General features: G+C 36.4%; 1 protein-coding gene across 1 annotated transcript in view; it reads left to right on the top strand.

Annotated features, from left to right (window-relative positions):
* The window catches only part of TRIM16 (tripartite motif containing 16), a 32,684-nt gene extending 13,087 nt beyond the window's left edge, over window positions 1-19,597 (top strand). Inside the window, exons 3-6 of the mRNA XM_072640934.1 lie at window positions 5,533-5,766; window positions 12,885-13,053; window positions 13,843-13,932; window positions 17,599-19,597. Of these exons, the coding sequence (XP_072497035.1) occupies window positions 5,533-5,766; window positions 12,885-13,053; window positions 13,843-13,932; window positions 17,599-18,203 (1,098 nt within the window). The 3' untranslated portion in view covers window positions 18,204-19,597. The remainder of the gene's footprint in view (window positions 1-5,532; window positions 5,767-12,884; window positions 13,054-13,842; window positions 13,933-17,598) is intronic.
* The last annotated feature ends 279 nt before the right edge of the window (window positions 19,598-19,876 follow it).

Below are 19,876 nucleotides of genomic sequence, written 5' to 3'. Positions count from 1 at the left end.
TCTGTTTGTATATTTTGATCTTCCTTGTCACCAAAGTAAGATTCTATAGTCTGATTCATTTTCCTGTTTTTGCTCATTTTCCTACCTATTTACTTGACTTTTGAGCTCTTTGTCAAGGTGGGGATATGCTGTCAGCCACTAGATCCCCCCACAATCTATGGGCCTAGAGTTCCAGAAATAGTTGCTGTGCTGCTGCTACTCCTACCCCTGCAGGCTCCTCCTCTGTGGACTCCTCCACCCCCAGCCACCCTGGGGCTGGGACCTTACCACTATACTCTCTCACACAAGTCCCACAGCCTTTTTCCACTTACTTTCCAATTTGTCCTCAGCATTTTGGGGTGGTGAAGTCTGGAAACAGCCACAGGTGCCCAAGATTCTTTCCCACAAGACCTGCTCAGGTCCCATTTGTGCCAGCATGGCCCACACTGAACTGCACTCTCCTCCCAACCTGGTAGGATAGACACTTCCCAGCAACCTTTCAAGCTGTCTTGGATTGGAGATTTGCTTCACTATGTTATTCTGTGGGTTCTGCAGCTCCAGAATTTGTTTAGAGGTCTTTGGCTGGGTTTAGAGGGAGAGTGCTATCAAGTGTGTGCTGTTACTCCACTGCCTTGCCTCCACCCCCTTACTGATAAACTTTAAAAAAAATGACAGATATCTTCCCCCTCTTTCTCTGTCTTTAATACAGTTCAGACAAGCCACTGTATAGGTATAATACCCCATAGAAAGGGTATAGGGATTTTAGGTTTGGTCCTGGTATAACTGATAGAAAAGGCTGTGGACAAAAAAAATACAAAACCCCAGGACATACTTTACTCAGAACATTTGAAGGCAAGCTGGGGAAGGTAACAGTTTGCTTGTAAGCCATCAAGGCCTTTGAGTACGAGGAGAAAGAAGAAACAATTGCAAGTTTATGCAGGTTTATGCCATTAACTTCTGACCTTTTTATGTTGGGTCTTCCAAGTTGGTTTTTTTTTCCCTATTACATCTGTTTAGCTTGGTTAATTAACCAGGAATTTAGTTTTGTATTTAACTGAGCTACAGCAATTATACAATGAACAGTTTTTCCATCAGCGACATTTATTTTCTTGCCTTTGTTCCCTTAAAAATATTACTTCTCATCTTTTTGGCTGTTGTGTTAAGGAATCTGTGTGGTGAGATATAGCACATCCCCCATCCTCAGACCACCATTTGTCATCCCTTCCCCAGCCTCAGAAAAATCCCAAAACAAAAACAAACACTGCAAACAATACATTAAGAGTTTGCCTTTTTACCTTTTACTAGTTATTGTAAGTCAATAAACACATTTGTAAATACTTTGCAGAAAGAGAATTGTGGCATTACAATGCATAATGGCCTTCTGGAATCTGCTATAAACATTATGTAATACGATAAAGGTGAAATTTCAATGAAACATCCACTCCCTCTGTGCTTTTTCCTTTGAAAACTAACAAAAAAATCCCCACCCACTTCCTTTTCTCCCCAGTCCTCTTTATCACCAGGAAATGTGCTTGGGGCTCTTGAATGGTAGAGTCCTCAATTGGTTTCAGGACTAGCATTAACCTATATACCAAATAACTTATGTTAAAAAGTACATTGGGATGGAAAGTGCTTCAATAATTCAGTATTATTGTCAAAAGCAAGATTTTTTTTTAACATGGCATGTCCTGAAATATTGATTAAATATGAAAAAAGTTATTAAATTATGCATACCTTTTGACTTAGCGAAACTAAATAATGCAAATATCTATACCCAAATAGGTAAAAGAAAAGCATTCATATGTAAAAATATTTGTAGCAGCTTTGTTGTGGTTTTAAAGAACTGGAAACTTAGGAGGTACCCATCAACTGGGAAATGGCTGAACAAGTTATGGTATATGAATATAATGGAATACTATTTTGCAGTAGGAAATGAAGAGGATATTTCCATAGAAAACTAGGAATACTTACATGAACTGATTCAAAGCGAAGTGAGCAAAACCAGGTGAACAATTTATACAATAATATTATTGTAAAGACAAACAACTTTGAAAGACTTTAGAACTCTGAACAAATCAATGACTAAAAGTTGAAGTCAGATTCAGGAGAGCGGTTTGGGTATGAAAGAATTCACTTAGACAATTTTCTCTTAGCCATTCATTGGGAGCTTTATTTATCTTGTAAGCAGCACAGGCCTCCTTGGCAAGAAAGCTAAATGAGACTCAGATTTTGGAAGAGTTATGCTTATATAGAGATATTCAAGATGATGATGTACTTTTAGGGCTCATATTATGGTGGTTAGAGATAAGGAGAGGGGAAATTTTATGACTCAGAATGAGGGAGACAAGAAATTTTATGATTCATGATAAGGAGAAGTTTTATGATATTTCAAGAGAAGAGGAAGAAACTTTAGGATGCCCTGAAGCTCAGGAGGGGCCCTACAAAGCACTGGAAAGGTAACCCTTATAGTCTGCTTAACCCTAGGGTACTGTTTGTATTCACTTCACAATCATGATTCCAAAGGACTCTTGATGAAACATACTATATAACGCCTGACTTAAAAAGAAGTGATGGACTCACAGAGCAGATTGAGAGAATTTTTTTTTTGTGGCCAATTGGAAGTTTTGTTTTGTTTAACTACATATTTGTAAGAAGAGTTTTGTTTCTTTCACAGTGGGAGGGAGGGGAAATAGAGTGAGAAGCAGGGTTCCAGTAATATATATATGTATGTATATATGAAATTTAAAAAAGAAAAACAATTTTAAAAATTGACAAACATGTATATTGCTCCTGTAAGTCTATTGCAAAGGTAGACACTACTAAGACAAAGGAAATTTGTTTTATCTTTTATTTTCCTGGACTAAGGTTAGTTATTGCAATTAATCTGAATTTGTCTGCTTTTTAGCTTTGTTTTCATTTAGAAAACAGTATAGTCACTATGTATTATCTTCCTGATTCATCAAATTATACTCTACAATATTTCATATGTCTTCCCATGTTTCTCTGAATTCCTTGGACTCAATTTTCTAATTGTACAATAACATTCCATTCTATTCCATAATGTACTTTATTCCCCAATCAATGAGGAACTTTTTTCTTCAATTTTTTGATACCATTATAAAAAAAATGCCTTGAATATTTTGATCTAACAGTAAGGAACTGATGGTGAGCCCAAAGAGTTGGGGACCTGCACCCTCCTCTTCTCCCTATGGGCTTTTCTCAACTCTGGACGTAGGTATTTAGCCTAGATAAGGTTTAGTTCCTGGGGAGTTTGTCCTTTAATGAGAGAGATAATAGACCCCCGTTTCATACACTCTTCTGACAGTCACTTCCAAGTCTTCAAACAGATACCTCAAGAATGATGTTTGATAACATACTCAGGAAGGGAAGCACAACACAGAAAAGGCAGCCAAGAGCATAAGCATAAGCTTATTTGTTTGAGCCCATTCTCCCTATCAGAGAAATAGTGGATTTGGAGGAAGATCACTCTGTGCTGGGAGTAGGAAAATAAGGAATAGAATGGAAAAGATTAGGGACCTAGGAGAAATGACATGGAAACAAAGCCTTGAAATATGAATGGGGTGGTCAGAATAGGGACACAGAGAATACTGGCTGCTACAAATCATATGTCAGACATTTGTTTGTTTTAAAGACAATGAGTATTAGTGTGTAGCTAATAAAAATTAAACTATATAAAATATTGGGCAAGTAAGGGTGCAGTAGATAGAGTGCCAGGCCTGGAGTCAGAAAGGTTTATCTTCATGAGTTCAAATCTGGCCTCAGCCACTTACTAGCTATGTGACCCTGTTTGCCTCAGTTTCTTTATCTGTAAAATGAGCGGGAGAAGAAAATAGCAAACCCTTCCCATATCTTTGCCAAGAAAATCCCAAATAGGGTCACAAAGAGTTGGACACAACTGAAAAACAACTGAACAGCAATAGAAATTTATTATTACCAAAGAAAAAACTAGAAAGTTGCTTTGATTGTGTAAAACTAATCCTAATTACAGTCATTCATGACAATTGCTGATCATTTACTTCCTATTATACAATGCCTTTTTTGTGGAGGTGAAGGGAAATGGAGTGTCAGGAAAACAGACGTATGATTTCACCAGTGAGGGAAGTTAGGAAAAATCACTCTACTTATGTAGATGGGTAACTCCTCTCCAATAGTCTTAGAGTGACTTAAAGCAGTGAAAGGTTAAATGAGTAGATCACTGTCACTTAGTATGTGTCAGAAGCTGGATTTAAGCCCAGGTCTTTGTTAAGAGTGTTATTGACGATAGTACTAAATTCTGTTCGTATCTTAGTCACTAATTAATTAAATGCTTCCTATGTGCCAGATACTATGCTAAGCACTAGTGATACAAAAAGAGGCAAAAGACAGTCCCTGCCTTCAAGGACCTCACAATATAATGGGGATGATAACAAACAAATAAATATATAGGAACAAGTTACATACAGAATGAAAAGGAAAAAACAAAGGGAATTGGGAGAGGCTGAAAAAGTTTTCCTAATTATGTTCTTGTCTGCTTATATTGTGCATAGCATGGTTATCTGCTCATGAAGCACAGCTACCTGTTCATATTTTAAAATATTAAAAAGGATATTGTGCCATAACTTAATTTTTTTGTTTTTTCTTATAAACACAATTATCAATAAATGCAAACATTCATATCTACAAAGTATAAGAGAAAAAATTAGTAAAAATGTGAATTTTTGTTACATACTTTGTTTTTAAAAGCATGTATTAAATTTAACAAGGTATTAACAAAAATACTGAGGAAAATTAATGTTGGATTGTATTACTTATTACCAATTTTTCTATGTGAATCCATCCATTTCCTCAGACCCTAATCTCTGAAGGTCAGTCAGTTTTTGTGAAGGGCATAATAGAATATAGTAATTACTCCCAGCCTCCAAGGCTTTAATTTTTAGTTTTTAATTAACTCCCTAACCAACTTGGGCAGGACCCTTAGTTTCCGATTACCCTTTAAACAGAAGGCAGTTTGAGATCTTTGCTTTCTGCTAACCTCCCCTTTCCTTCCTGCATAGATGAAGTAATAGGGAGGAGCTGAGAAATATTAATCCACCTCCTCATTGAAATGTCCTCCAATCAGGGTTGACTTACGTTTTACCAATCCTGTCCATTGCTTGTAGTTTGTTGTTGGTGGTGGTCCTTTGTTCTTAAAGAGGACCAGGCACATCCCAAGAGTGTCTTGTTCCTGAATTGGATTTAAGTGAGGCAGAGCTGTGTAAAATCGTCAGACTCACTCTTTCCCTCAGTCATCAAACTCCAGTGGCAAAACTAAAGTCAAGATGACTGGTGATGGCCCAGCCCATTGGTAATGATCAGTATAGAAATTCTTCAATGCATTAGGAAATCTCAGTTTTTAAAGGAATTTTATGATGAATCCTTGCATAATTCAGACTCCATTTGTATTGCACAAAAATAATTCTTGCTCATATTTCTTGTATGTGAATTTGCAGTTTTGTTTATCAAATTTTCTTAAAGGGCCTACATCAAATAGTTATTTTGTGCTGGTCCCTCCAGGTATCAGTCTCTGAGATGAAAGATGTGGCAGAACAGCAATTTGGGGAGCTCCATGTAGCAGTTAAAAAGGCCCAGGAAGATGTACTTCTGTTTCTGGAAGAGAAGAAACAGGTTGCCCTGAGTCAGGCCAATGGCATCAAGAAACACCTGGAAAGCAAGTATGAAGAGCTGGAAAACAGCAGACATGTGCTGGAAAGGATGACCAACATTACCAATAATGTCCTTTTCTTGGAGGTATGGCAGTGTGGACAATGCAAAAGGATGGGCAACATACTGACCTGCCTTCTTCCTTGTGGGTAATTATGAAAGGCTACAATTAGAGCCCTCTGTCGTTGTTGCTGTTTTCCCTTTATTGAGAAAATCATAAGATTTCTATTGGTTTTGTTGTTGATATGGTTGATTATGCTGATAGTTTTCCAAATATTGAACTAGCCTTGTATTCCTGGTATAAATACCACCTGATCATAGTATATGATATTTGTGTTGCTATAATCTCCTTGTGAATATTTTATTTAAAATTTTTGCATTCATTAGAGAAATTAAATTAGTTTTCTTTCTCTGTTTTGGCTCTTCCTGGTGCAGGTATCAGCACCATATCTGTGTCATAAAAGGAATTTTGTAGGACTCCTTTGCCTATTTTTTTTCCAAGTAGTTTATAGATTATATATTGGAATTAATTGTTCTTTAACTATTTGGTAGGATTCACTTGTGAATCCATCTGGCCCTAGGGATTTTTTTAGGCATCTCCTTGATGGCTTGTTCAATTTCTTTTTCTAAGATAGTCTGATTTAAGTCTTCTATTTCCTCTTCTGTTAATCTGGGCAATTTTTATCATAAAAATATTTATTAATTTCACTTAGATTGTCAGATTTATTGGAATACAATTGGGCAAAATAGCTCCTAAAAATTCCTCTAATTTCCTCTCAGTTGTTGGTGAATTCATCTTTTTTTGCTTCTCTTTTTTTTTATTTTTATTTTTTTAATGTTTAACAATCACTGCCATACAATTGCGATTTTATCCCCCCCACCTACCCCCCACTACCCCCCTCCCTCCCCACGACTGCATACAATTCTGTATAGATTCTACATATACTTTCCTATTGAGTATATTTTCACTATAGTCATGCTATGTAGTCAGACTAAGATAAATGAAAGAAATCGTATAACAAATCAGAACATGATACACAAACACATACACATACACAAACATGATCTGCTACATTATGTGAGTGACCTCCATATTTCTCTCTCTGAGTGTGGAAGGCATTTTGCCTTGAGATCCACCATTGGGATTTTTTTTTTTTTTGTAAGAAGTTCTTGTGTTATTACAAAAATCTAAGTCTACCAGAAAAAACTCTCACACACTGTGGTCATTGCTGTGCATAAAGTTCTCCTGGTTCTGCTCCTTTCACTCATATAAGTCCTTCCAGGCCTCTCTGAAGTCTTCTTGTTCATCATTTCTTATGGCACAATAGTACTCCATTACATTCATATACCATAATTTATTCAGCCATTCCCCAATTGATGGACATCCCCTTGACTTCCAGTTTTTGGCAACTACATAGAGTGCTGCTATAAATATTTTTGTACATGTGGGACCCTTTCCCATTTTTATGATCTCTTGGGGATATAGTCCTAGTAGCAATATTGCTGGGTCAAAGGGTATGCACATTTTTGTAGCCCTTTGGGCATAGTTCCAAATTGCTCTCCAGAATGGTTGGATGCGCTCGCAGCTCCACCAACAATGAAATAGTGTTCCAACTCTCCCACATCCTCTCCAGCATTTATCATTTTCTTGTTCTGTCATGTTTGCCAATCTTATAGGTGTGATGTGGTACCTCAGAGTTGTTTTGATTTGCATCTCTCTAATCAATAGTGATTTAGAGCATTTTTTCATATGATTATAGATAGCTTTAATTTCTTCCTCTGAAAATTGCCTGTTCATATCCTTTGACCATTTATCAATTGGGGAGAATTCATCTTTTTTTAAAATTTTTGATGCTGGTAATTTGCTTTTCCTCTTTTTAAAAATCTAAAGTTCTATTCATCTCCTAAACTTCCTTCTTGTTTAATTTTTGTTTGATTTATCTAGTTCTGAGAGGGGAAATTGGTTTCCCACAAGTATTGTTTTGCTATCTCCTCCAGTAATTCATTTAAATTTTCTTTTAAGAATTTGGATGATGTACCATTTGGTGCATATGTGTTGAATATTGATATTATTTCATTGTCTATGGTGTCTTTCAGGAAAATACAGTTTCCCTGCTTATCTCTTTTATTTAGATCTATTCTTGTTTTTGCTTTGTCAGAAATGCTTGTTTTAAACATCAGTTGAAGTGTGTGTCTCTCTGTTTTAAGTGTGTTTTTTTTTATAAACAACATATTTTGGATTCTGAATTTTAGTCCATTCTCCTATTTGCTTCTATATTATGGGTGAGTTCATTCCATTAACATTCACAGTTATGATTACTAATTATGTATTTCTCTTCATTTGATTTTTTCCCTTCTTTATCCTTCTCTCTCTCTCCTTTCACCCTATTCCTCCTCAAAAGTCTGCTTTGCTTTTGACAACCACCTCCCCTAATCTGCCCTCTTCTTTTATCTTACCTCCCAGTAGGGGAAGATAGATTTCTACACCTAACTGAGTATATACATTTTTCCCTCTTTGAGTGAATTCCAATGAAAGTAAAGTTCAGTCGTTACCCATGACTTCTCCCCATCTTCCCCTCCATTCTAAAAGCTCTTCCTTTCATACCTCTTTTATATGAGATAATTTACCCCCTTTCTACCTCTCCCTTCCCATTCTCCCAGTGCTTCCCCTCTTTCTCACACCTGTGTCCTCTGTCTATGTATACTCCTTCTAACTGTCCTAATAATGAGAAAATTCTTAGGAGTTACAAGTATCATCTTCCCATGTAGGAAATATATAGAGAGTTTAACCTTTCCCCACCCCAGTTTCTAACACTTAAATACATAGGAAAAGAAAAAGAAGCACATTATAAACTTAAATATTAAATACAAAATAAGAAAAGAAAAAATATGCCATGTGTACAGCAGAACATAGGAGAGGATTCAGTATATATAACAATAACTTTCCATTTTAAGAAAGCATATATATTAAATACTGTGTGTTATGTTGAAAGTTGTCCACCTTTTCTTTGCTTTCTTGTGGGTTTTCTTTTATCTTCTCCTGTACACTTTTTACTTTGTTCTTTTCTACCTTTTCCCCCTGCTCATCACACAATGTAACTCCAATGGACTGGCCACGTTATTCCAATGCAAAATGTACTCTTGCCAAAAAGACTATTTTATGGAGAACTTACATGAGGCAGGAGATCACATGGTGGTCAGAAGAAGCAATACAAGGACATTCTCAAGGTCTCTCTCAAAAACTTTGGATTTGACTGTGCAACATGGGAAACATTGGGACAGGACCGCTCAGCATGGTGTGCCCACATCAGAAAGAGAGCTGTGCTCTATGAGTAAAACAGAATTGAGACAGCACAAAGTAAACATAGGATCCACAAGTTTGGAGTATCCACCCCAAATATTTACACAGACTATATATGCCCAACCTCTAGTAGAGCATTCCAAGCTCATATTGATCTGATCAGCCACAGTCGGACACACTGAAATTTCACTTTATCATGGTGATGTTATTTTGGTCCCCTTTGAGAACAAAGGACAACAACCAACCATGTTATATAACTTCAACTGGGCCCTCATTGATGCTAGGCAATTTTTCTATACCTCCCTTATCAACTCTGTATCCCATTCTCCACAGTGGCTCTTCTGAACCTTTTCATCCCTCTCCAAACTCCCTATGACTCCTCTTCCCCATCTTCTTTCAGCTAAGACCCTTGTCTCATACTTTGCTTAAAAAGTTGAGGCCATTCATCAAGAATTCCCTCTTCTTTCTTCCTTCTCTCATATCACTCAGACGTTTTTTGTCCCAATCTACTCTTACTTTTGCCTTGGCTTACTTCTTGCCAAGGCAAACCTTTCCCTGGATTTTTTTAAGTCTCAGCTAAAATCCCACTTTCTATACTTTTTTTTTTTAAAAAAGTCCTTTTTAAACTCTCTTTTAAAAAATTATTTTATTTTTAACTTATGGAATAGCACAAGCATCTCTATAACAGTATATTTTTTTAAAAAAAAAGATGATTGCATTTTAAACTGCAAATCTCTTATGTACAACTTGCTATTTCTTTTAAAGACATAATAAAGTTATCATGTAAATTTCTTTTTTTCCCTTCTCTCCCCTCATCCCATCTTAGAGATGGCTACCATTAGCCACAAATAAGTACATATGTGTAAAATTATTCTATACATAATTTCTATTTTTCAGTTCTTTCTCTGGATGTAGATAGCATCTTTCTTCATATGTCCTTTATTTTTAATTTATGTATTTATAATAGTCAAAATGACTTAATACTCGAAGTATTTCTTAAAATAATATTGCTGTTACTTTATGCAATAACAATATTGTATACAAAGCAATATTGCTGTTACAGTGTTCTCTTGGCTGTGCTCACTTCACTCTTCACCATTTCATACAAATCTTTCCATGTCTTTCTAAGATCATTGAGCTTATCATTTCTTTTACACCATAGTATTCCATCACAACCATACACCACAACTAATTTAGCCATTCCCCAATTGATGGAGATCCTTGCACTTTCCAGTTCTTTGCCACCACAAAGAGAGCTGCTATGAACATCGCACTTACATTCAACATTTCAATTACCATTTGTGAATTTTCCTCCATCTCATTTTTACTATTTTCTTTCTCAGTCTCTCTGTTTACCCTATCCCTGTTACTTTATCTTCTCCCTTCATGTTCCCAATCCCAATCTACACATCCATCCAAAAGTCCCTCTTTATCCTCTCCCCCACTGTCCCAAATCCCAATCTATATAAAGTCCCTCCCCCACCATCCCCCAGTTTTCTCACCTTTCTGGCATGTTCAGAAGACTTCTACACCCTTCCAGATGTACACAATATCTACTCTTCAACCCAGATAAGATAAAGTTTCCAATATTACCAGTCCTTCAACCCCACCTTCTTTCTCCGGAGTAGTTCTTCCTTTCATGTCCCATTTTTATAATATCATTTCTCTCTTTTACCTTTTCATACTCAGTTTTGTTTTTTAGAATTACTCCATCATACACAATTCACCTGCAATCTTTGTTTCAAACTATAATGATGACAGTTTTAAGAATATTGATAACATTTTCATATATATAATAAGTATATTGTTTGACTTTAATGAGTGCCTTATAATTAGGCATTAATGTTTTCCTTTTATATCTTCTGAATCTTTTCTATCAAATTTTCCATTGAGTTCTGGTCTTTTTGTTAACAAATAACCTGAAAGTCTTTTGGCTTGTCAAATGTTCACTTTTTTTTCTTTAGGATTATACTCAGCTGGGTAAGTTGGATACAACCCCAACTCTTTTGCTTCTTGAAATATAATGTTCTAAGACCTGCTAGGTCTTCTGAAAACCTGACTGTATTTCTTTAGTATTTAAATTGTTTTTTTCCTTATTGCTTGCAATATCTTCTTAACCCAGGAGTTTTGAAAATTGGCTACGACATTCCTGTAAGTTTTCCACATAGGATCTTTTTCAGGTGGTGAATGGTAGATTTTTTTCTATTTCTATTTTACCCTCTTTTTCTAGAAAACTTCAGGGCAATTTCACTTAATAATTTATTGTAACATTGTATCCAGATTCTTTCCATTCTCATTTATAGTGCTTTTCCTCTGTTATTTCCTATTTATTCCATACATAGCTTGTTTGTACATATTTGCTTGCTTTGTTGCTACCTCCATTAGATTGTGAATCCTTCAAGGGCAGATACTGTCCTTATTTTTCTTGTTTGTTTGGGGGATTTGTACATGTGTTTTTTAGAGTTTTTTTACAACATGGCTAACATGGACATATATTTTGTGTATCTTCATATGTATGACCTATATATTGTTTGCATTCTGAATGGGTGGAGGAGGGGGAAGAAGGAGAGAGAATTTGGAACTCAAAATCTTTAAAAATCATGTTAATTTTTAAAAATTGTAATTGTGATTTAAAAAAAAAATAAGTAAAGTAACTCAGTACTCAAATTAAAAAAAAAAAAAGATTGCCCATGAGCATGTTTATGCTGAGACTGGCTCACCCTCATGATGGTCAATATAAATCCTAGAGTTAATCCTGGATATTGAAACTTTTGGTGGTAAGTCGATCAAGAAATGTAGCATAAAACATTTTTATTTTGGCAGCTTCAGTAATGCCCTGCATTCCCTTTCCTCTGGGAATGCAGGTACACAAAATATTTGCTCCAATATACCTCTGTCACTTAAATCTGATATTGGTTTTTTTTTTTTTTAGTGTTAAACTTAGGTAGTGCAAATTTGGAAGAACCCAAGAGGATCAGTACTCACCAATCTGGGTTCTTGAGGGTCAGATAGTAGCATTAAGGAGTCAATTAAAGAATGAAGAAAGAAGCCTTTATTCTAGCCAGTCAAGGGGGAAGGCATATACAATGAGTGAGGAGTAAGGGGTTCCTTTTATACAAATTTGAGGGTAGCATTCATTGGCTAAACATTATTCAATATGTCATTATGTGGAACAAAGGAAAGAAAGATGTTTATTCATAAAACATAGATGACCATTCTTTTTATGCCAAAAAGAGTAGAAAAAGAAAAATGTATGTTATTAGCTACAGGAGATACATAAGGGAGTTATCATCTTAGCATAGCTATTTTTACTTAATCAAAGAAAACTGCTTGACTGGTCAAACAGAGAGAACTTTCCTAGGGCTCTGGAATCCTTTATTTTTTGTAGCTCAGTCTTTTTGTACTGATAAAAAGAAAAAGGGATACACTGTAGGACACTAGCACTTGCTGGTGGTCTTACAGTTCACGAAGGGTCATTTACCACAAAATGGCTACTACAGAACAAGAAGCAGTTATCATGCCTTAAAGCAGGGGTATTTCTAAGGAGAAAAGGGTCTGTGTGTTAGAAACATGTTAGGGAAGTTCATGGTGCAATAATAGGGCTTGGTAAGACAAGGGCAGCAAGGAGGTTCACTGGAAGCTATCTTCAGGGTATTTACAGAAGTCAGTCTCTGGGGGTTATCTGGAGAGGGTAATTTCATTTACTTCTCCCACACATACATAGCTGCAGAGAACAAATAATGGTTGGAAGAGGTTAACAACTATGTAATCATGCAAAAGTCTTTTAACCTTTTTGAGTATTTTCTCATGTAGATCAAATCCACCCAATTTCTAGAAGTTAAATTCAAGAAGTAATTGAGTCAACATATATTTTGTTTTGTCTTTCTTTTGTCCCCATCTGTAGGAATATAGTAAATTTAAGAAGAATATTAGGGATAGTCCTTTCCCCAGTGTTCATATTGGATCAAAGGAAAAACTTTCCGGCATACAAAAGGTGATCATAGACTGCACAGGACATTTAATCCAATTTCTGCAGAACTACAAGGAAAAGCTAGAAGAGTTTGCCAAGGAAGGTAAAGTCCCTTCTGACTATGGAGCAATGTAACAGATATGGACCCAATTGCAGAGTGTGTGTGTGTGTGTGTGTGTGTGTGTGTGTGTGTAAGAGAGAGAGAGAGCGAGAGAGAGCATGCACAATGGGGAGGGGGAAGGAGCTAGGAGGAAAAAGGAGAGATTGAAAAGAGGAAAAGGGAAAGAGAGGTACTAGTCAAGATATGTTTTTGTCTATACCACTTCTCAGCCTTGCTGGTATTGTTGTTTCCCTGGATCAATGATTCTATCTATAGGGAGAACTCCCAATGTAGAGAAAATAGGAAACTCCCTTCACTAATGAAGCTCAGCAACTAGTCTATAATTTAAAGAGTTGGAGAGATGCTAGGATACTGAGATGTTAAGTAACTTGCTTATGTTCACATAAGTAACAGGGAAAGTCTAAATTATAACTTTATAGAATGGCCTGAGGTTCCTGAGAGGTTAAGTGACTTGTCCTCCATTGCCCAACACTTATTCAAGCTAATTTCTTAGTTTTCTGATGTCCTGCCCTATGATGTATACCTCAAGCAAACTAACCCTCTACTTCATCCCAATCTAAAAAAAGAGAAAAACTTTAGGATCTTTAGCAAATTATTTTGCTTTGAGAAAAATAACTCCTCCAAAAGTTTATCCACCGAGCATACTGGGACGTTTGTCCTATTCCATTAAAATGTGAGTCATTAGCAGTACAGGGAAAAAAACTGCACAGGAAGATTAGATTTCTTAGGCTCCCTGACAATCCAACTAACAGGCCTATACTCATTTTTCAGAGGAGATCAGTACCCAAATGTCTGCAGTTGTGCCCCACAAATCCTGGACTTCAATACCTGAACCTAGCAGCAGAATTGATTTTCTCAAATGTAAGTTGTATTGAATAGCATGCTTTTCAAATTGTTTATGATTATAATATTGTAAATTAGAAGTAGACTGGAAGGATCACATGTAACTGGTGCCGTGAAAGGATGTAGTGCTCTTGACAGAAAAGAGGAGCTACAAAAGAGGGGTGGGTTTGGGAAGAAAGGGTTCTGTGATGTGTGTCACAACACATCCATGTCTGTTCACCCTGTGCAACTTAGTCCATCATATCAAAAGCAAAAAGGAGGGGAGTGAGGCTCTTATTCACTGTAAACTGCCTAGGAGTTCAGAGACAGCCAAAGAGTACTTGCTATGTCCATGAGGCCATCTGAATACCAGGTTGGTGAGCATACTGTGGAAAGGAGAGGATTTTCCAAACAGTAGTTGTGGATGCCTGAATCATAATCATCCCAAAGTGTTAATAACATAAGGGAAGAGGTTGGGAATTTGCGGAGTAGTATTAGGAAAGGGCCAAGTAGGGGAATATTGGGTGATTATAGCTGAAGTTAGTGAGATTGTATTGGTCTCACAGGCACTTAGGCATATAGAACCTCCTCTTTGGCTACCCTTGTTCTACCTCCCATATTTATCTCAAGAACAAGAAGAGATATTTTATCAAAAACTTTACCTATATCTTATTAAATTATATATATAACCCTAACCTGATCTACCAATTTAGTAAATCTTTAAGGATTTTAAAATGTCTCCTGGTTCTAAATCCTATGAAGAACTTTTTAACAATTTGAATGGTCAGAAAATATAATAGACTGTGTTACTAGAAAATGAGTTTCTTGTTACTGGGGGAAAGAGAATGTAGACTATATTGCAAAAGGGATTTGTGTTTTGGGCAGTGAGGTATAACTAGATGGCCTTATAGGTCCCTTCTAATTCTGAGGTCATATAGTATTTTTTTTTTTTTTTGGATTAATGAAAGCTAATCTTTCCCCACATAAATGTTGTTCTTACTGGCTCTTTATATGTCTGTGTGATTTTGTGTATACTTGTTTGCCTGTCTTTCTTCATTTCCTCTGGCTTCCTGTTGGTTTATCTTGTTTCTTTTTTTTCTCTTTCTCTTCCCATTCTTTCCACTTCCTTCTTTTTTTGCTCTTTCCTTGTCTTTCTCTCTTCTCTAACTGGACATAATGCTTAAGAATAGATAAATTTGCTTGTTCTCAGTAGTCATGATGCGGGTATATTCAGGCAAACATTAAGTTCTGTCTAGGCAGATTGTTCCGTAAGTAGATCAGCGAGCCAGACAAGATTAAAACTGCTCATAATTATATTCATTTCTGGGTATCAAGGTGTTCACTTGCAATCAGCTGCCTTTGCTGTCTGATGTCCAGTCAGGGACTACTCCTCACTACCAAATTACCAAGTTCCCAGGTTTGTTATGATCCTTTACTCTCTCTTTCCAGATAGGAAAAACTATAAATCCCAGCAGCACTCATTATTGATATGGACTTACACACATATAAGTATATACAAAACAAGGTAATTTCATGGAGAAGAAATGAGAACTCAGAGACAGGAGGTGGGCAGAGGGTAGCATTTGGACTGAGCTTCAAAAGAAACTAGGATTTCTAAAATGTGAAGATGAGGTGAGGAATGTATTCCAGTCTTGAAGGACAGTTAGTGCAAAGCCTGGAAATTATGTTAGAGGCAGATTGTGAAGTGCTTTTGTAAATGCTAACTGGAAGGGTTTGTATTTGATCTTAGGGCTATTAGGGAATCACTGAAGAAAGGGAGCCACCCTGTGGCCAACATGTTCATGAGCCTGTCCACACTTAGGCCCTCTTTTAGAGGATTGCCATATTAAGCCCATACTTAAAACCTTTGGTTAAGTTTTGAATCTGGAAATCATTTAGGTACCCAGAGATTGAAGAATACCGAAGAAAATTGTGCTGTATCAATTTAATGGGTTTTTACTGTGCTACAAAAAGTGACAAATGAGCAGTGGAATGTATTTTGTAGTGGAAGGTGTAGAACCACTGGAATTTTCAAAGGGAATTTTCAAATTTTCCATGACAGCTTTGACTTGCTAATGGGGAATTGGGGTCTGTGAATATAGATTGTAAGTAAAAGAATTCTTTCAATATTAAAGACTGCTCAGGATGAGGAAGGTAGAATTAAAATTATGCCATTTCAGTAAGCTTTTAGGAGAGTTTCAACAACTTGTTTTAACTAGAATTTGATGTGGTTAAATCTTAAATGTACTAGTGCTGTGAAATAGGAACTATGCCTAGGAGAGTGTGACTACGGATTCCTCTGGCTATTCACAACAGTAAGCAAAAAACTCCAGAAAAAGGAACCGAATGTGGGACATTGTAATGACCATATTTGGCCCTGGAGGAGAGTTGAAAAACTGCACTCTGTCTCCTTCATTACAGAGTTGGAGGACTTTGGATGTCGAATAATGTATCATCTATTATGTATTGTTTATTTTGATGATTTCCCCAAAAAATTCCTTTAAAATCTTTGTAACAAGGGAATGTCTGCTAAATAGGGGTTAGGAAGAGATATATATATATTTGGAAATGAATGTGATGTAAAAACAAAAGGAATTAATAAAAATAAATGCCTTTTAAATTTAAAAGATCACTAGAGCTTGAACCCTGTTAACTTAGTCTTTGGAGAACCTAGTGCCACCTCCATACCATGAGGAGGCTTTGGTATCAGACATTAGTAATACCAACTATCATATGGAACATATGCCATACAAATATGATTTTATTTATAAAATGAAAAGTTTTCCCCATTCTTAATTTTAAAATTGGATAAATTGTACATTTAGTAATTTTTGTCTTCCAAGTTAACAGATTCTATCTTTTTCCTTGTATGGTGTCCCTCAATTTATAGTTTTTCCAATCTGTAATCAGACCTACTGATCAACATTATTTTTTAATAATGAACCTGTCCAGCCCACTCCAACTTATTCATTGCTTAGATCTGGCTTTTGCACTCTTGAATTGTTTCCCTTCTAACAAAAATCAAATCTTTTCTCCTTTACCTTTTTCTCCCTCTTTGCTTTTATCCTCCCTCTATCTAGTATAAGTTGTAAAGCTTATATAATAAAGTTATGTCAAGCAATAAAAATGTGCCTTTTATAGAAAAAGATTATTTTTTTCTGCATAGTGAATGAAATTGACTTAATATAAATACAACCTATTTTGCTAAATATGGTGAATTTCAGATATGTTGACTTGGGTCTTAGGCAAGCTCTCGGGGAAGATTTGGCCAGTTATTTAACCCTTAAAATTGATTGTTCTCACTGCTCAAAGTCTATTAACTATGGGAATTTGGAGGGTACTTGGTTCTATCTCAAAGCTTTAATAGGGGTCTTTTCCATAGCCATCTTTCTTTCAACAAAGATGCCTTGCAGAGTTAAATCTTTTCCAAAGCTTTTCATCAATAAACAGTTGTTATGTCACTATTCGTATTTAACAAATGGTTTAACTGTCAAAAACCTAGAGATTAGGAAACAAATGAATACTTTTCATCTTCTACTTTTTCCCTATGCTATTTGGTGAAACTATAACCTAAGTATAGTCCTGACTAGAGAACAGGGGGGACTTTGTGTTTTATTTGTATCTGTGGTCAGCTGGATTGGTAGGTGTATTCACTTGATTATTGATGTTTTCTTAACCACTCTCCTTTCTCTTGTGTTTCTTTAGATGCCTACCCCATCACGGTTGATCCTGATACAGCTCATAGGTATCTCAGGCTCCAGGATGACAACCACAAGGTCACAAATACCTCTCCCTGGGAACACCCATACCCAGACCATCCTAGCAGATTTGAGCATTGGAGACAAGTGTTATCCAAGCAGAGTCTGTACTTAGGTCAATATTATTTTGAACTGGAGATCAAGGGAGCAGGTGTTTATGTTGGTGTGACTAATAAAAACATAGATCCGAAGGGTTCAGACAGCAGTAGTTGTATCTCAGGGAATAGTTTTTCTTGGAGTATCCACTGGAATGGGAAGGAGTTTAGTGCCTGGCACAGTGGCTCTGAGACTCCACTGGGGGTTGGTCAATTCCAGAGACTTGGGATCTACCTGAACTATGTAGGGAACATTCTCTCCTTCTATGGGATTGAGTATGATACTATGGTTCTGATTCACAAGTTTAACTGTGACTTTGCTGAACCAGTCTACCCTGCATTCTGGCTTTCAAAGAAGGAAAGTTCAATCCAGATCATGGAATTGAGTGAAAAAGCAGAGATCTTACCTTCTTTCCCAGTAGTTTCTCCTGCTGCCTCAGCAGAACCTACTTCATAGAATCTAAGGGTCCAAGTCAAACTCCTTTATTAAACAAACACAGTGACTTACACTTCAAGAATGATTATGGGACAAATGTTGTTGGGGTTGTCCAACATTAGAAATCATAGAGGTCAGAGAAGAAAAGGAATGACTTGGTCTGTTCTACCCTATTCCATGCTGTGTTGTTCTCTACAGCATATTCTAAGACATTTTTCTTAATTTCCCCTTTCTTCATTCTAAAATAGTATTTCCTGAGGGCTCAGTCATATTGTGTTAGGTGCTCTGAATAATTACTAAAAATATATTGGATTCTGACCTCCAAAAGTCAATACTTGCTAAAAAATATACATGCTAATCATTAAAAATAGTTCATATAATATAGGTGATATGATACAGGTAAAATACCTAATATATTATTCCATACTCTGTAAGAAATCGTAAAAGTTTCACATGATACAAAAATCCTTCCTATAGTATCTATGACAGAGAATTTGCTACCTTATGTTGAACCAAAAATCTACCTCCCTGTTAACAAAAGTGGAAGCACATAGACTATATGGAGTATGAAAAATTCTTCCACAAGACAGCCCTTGAGACCTTTGGTCAAGTATACTTCCTCTGAAATACTCCAGCAAAACTGAAAAAGAAAAAATGCTCCTTCTTACATCCAGGATTGCACAAGCAGACAGTCAGGAAACTGTGGGTATATTGATAAGGCTTCAGTGAGGTCTGGAGCCAGTGTAATCATATCATTGATGAATCCTCTGTTGAAGTCAATGAGATCTGAGATTCTGGCCTGTCCAAGTCACAGTAGGAGACAAAGCCAACTTTCAGTAACTGACTAACCAAGAATATGGAAATGGGACAGAAACACCCAGGCAATGGAAGACATGGGGCCCTCAAGGTATCCTGAAGTAGTAGGATTTCTGATATATAGACCCAAACCAGGGAACAAAACTAATCCCTGATGAGTAATAGTGGAAAATAGAGGTAGAGATAGGGTTGAGAGCAGTGTAGGAAGTTGACGCAGAGAATGGGGAAAGGGATTGAGGCAGAAGATGGCTTTGTCAGCTCCTAAGCAAGCTTTCTTCCCCAGGTCAGAAAAAAGCAGGAGGTACTAGGACTCAGTCACTTTAACAAGAATTGTATCAGGACAGTGTCAGCATGATCCAGAATGCACCAGAGATAGGATCAGGACCCATACCTCTCATCCAAAAGTGTAGAATGGATCAGAGCTTGGCACTGGCACAAAGTTCAAATTCAGGAACTTGGATTTTCTTTACTAGATTCCTCTCATCTACTAAATTTTTTGTTTGTGCTATGTATTTATTCTAAATCTTTAATAAAAAGAATATGTCATGTCCAAGTGCAGAACTTTATGACATGCTACAATAAAATTCCTTCCAGGTTGACATTAATCCATTAATCCATATTCTGTGTACAGTGCAACAGTTATGCATTCTCCTAACACTGTTTTTTTTTTTCTTTTAAATCATTCAGCCTGCTGTTCTCTATCTTACTTCCCAGACTTTTTCTCTTCCCTTTTGTGTTCTTTGTTACAGAGGAGGGTATTCTGGGTAGGGGAAGTGACTTAGTATTGAAGAAGCAATAATGATCACATTTAGAGCTACCGTAGAACTTTCTTCACCTATCTTCCTAATCATTATGTTTTATTCATACCACAGATTAAA

This window comes from Notamacropus eugenii, chromosome 2 (assembly GCF_028372415.1).
Source record: "Notamacropus eugenii isolate mMacEug1 chromosome 2, mMacEug1.pri_v2, whole genome shotgun sequence".
NCBI lineage: Eukaryota > Metazoa > Chordata > Mammalia > Diprotodontia > Macropodidae > Notamacropus > Notamacropus eugenii.
The sequence above is the reverse complement of the archived record's forward strand: the minus strand, read 5'-3'. Positions and strand labels throughout refer to the sequence as shown.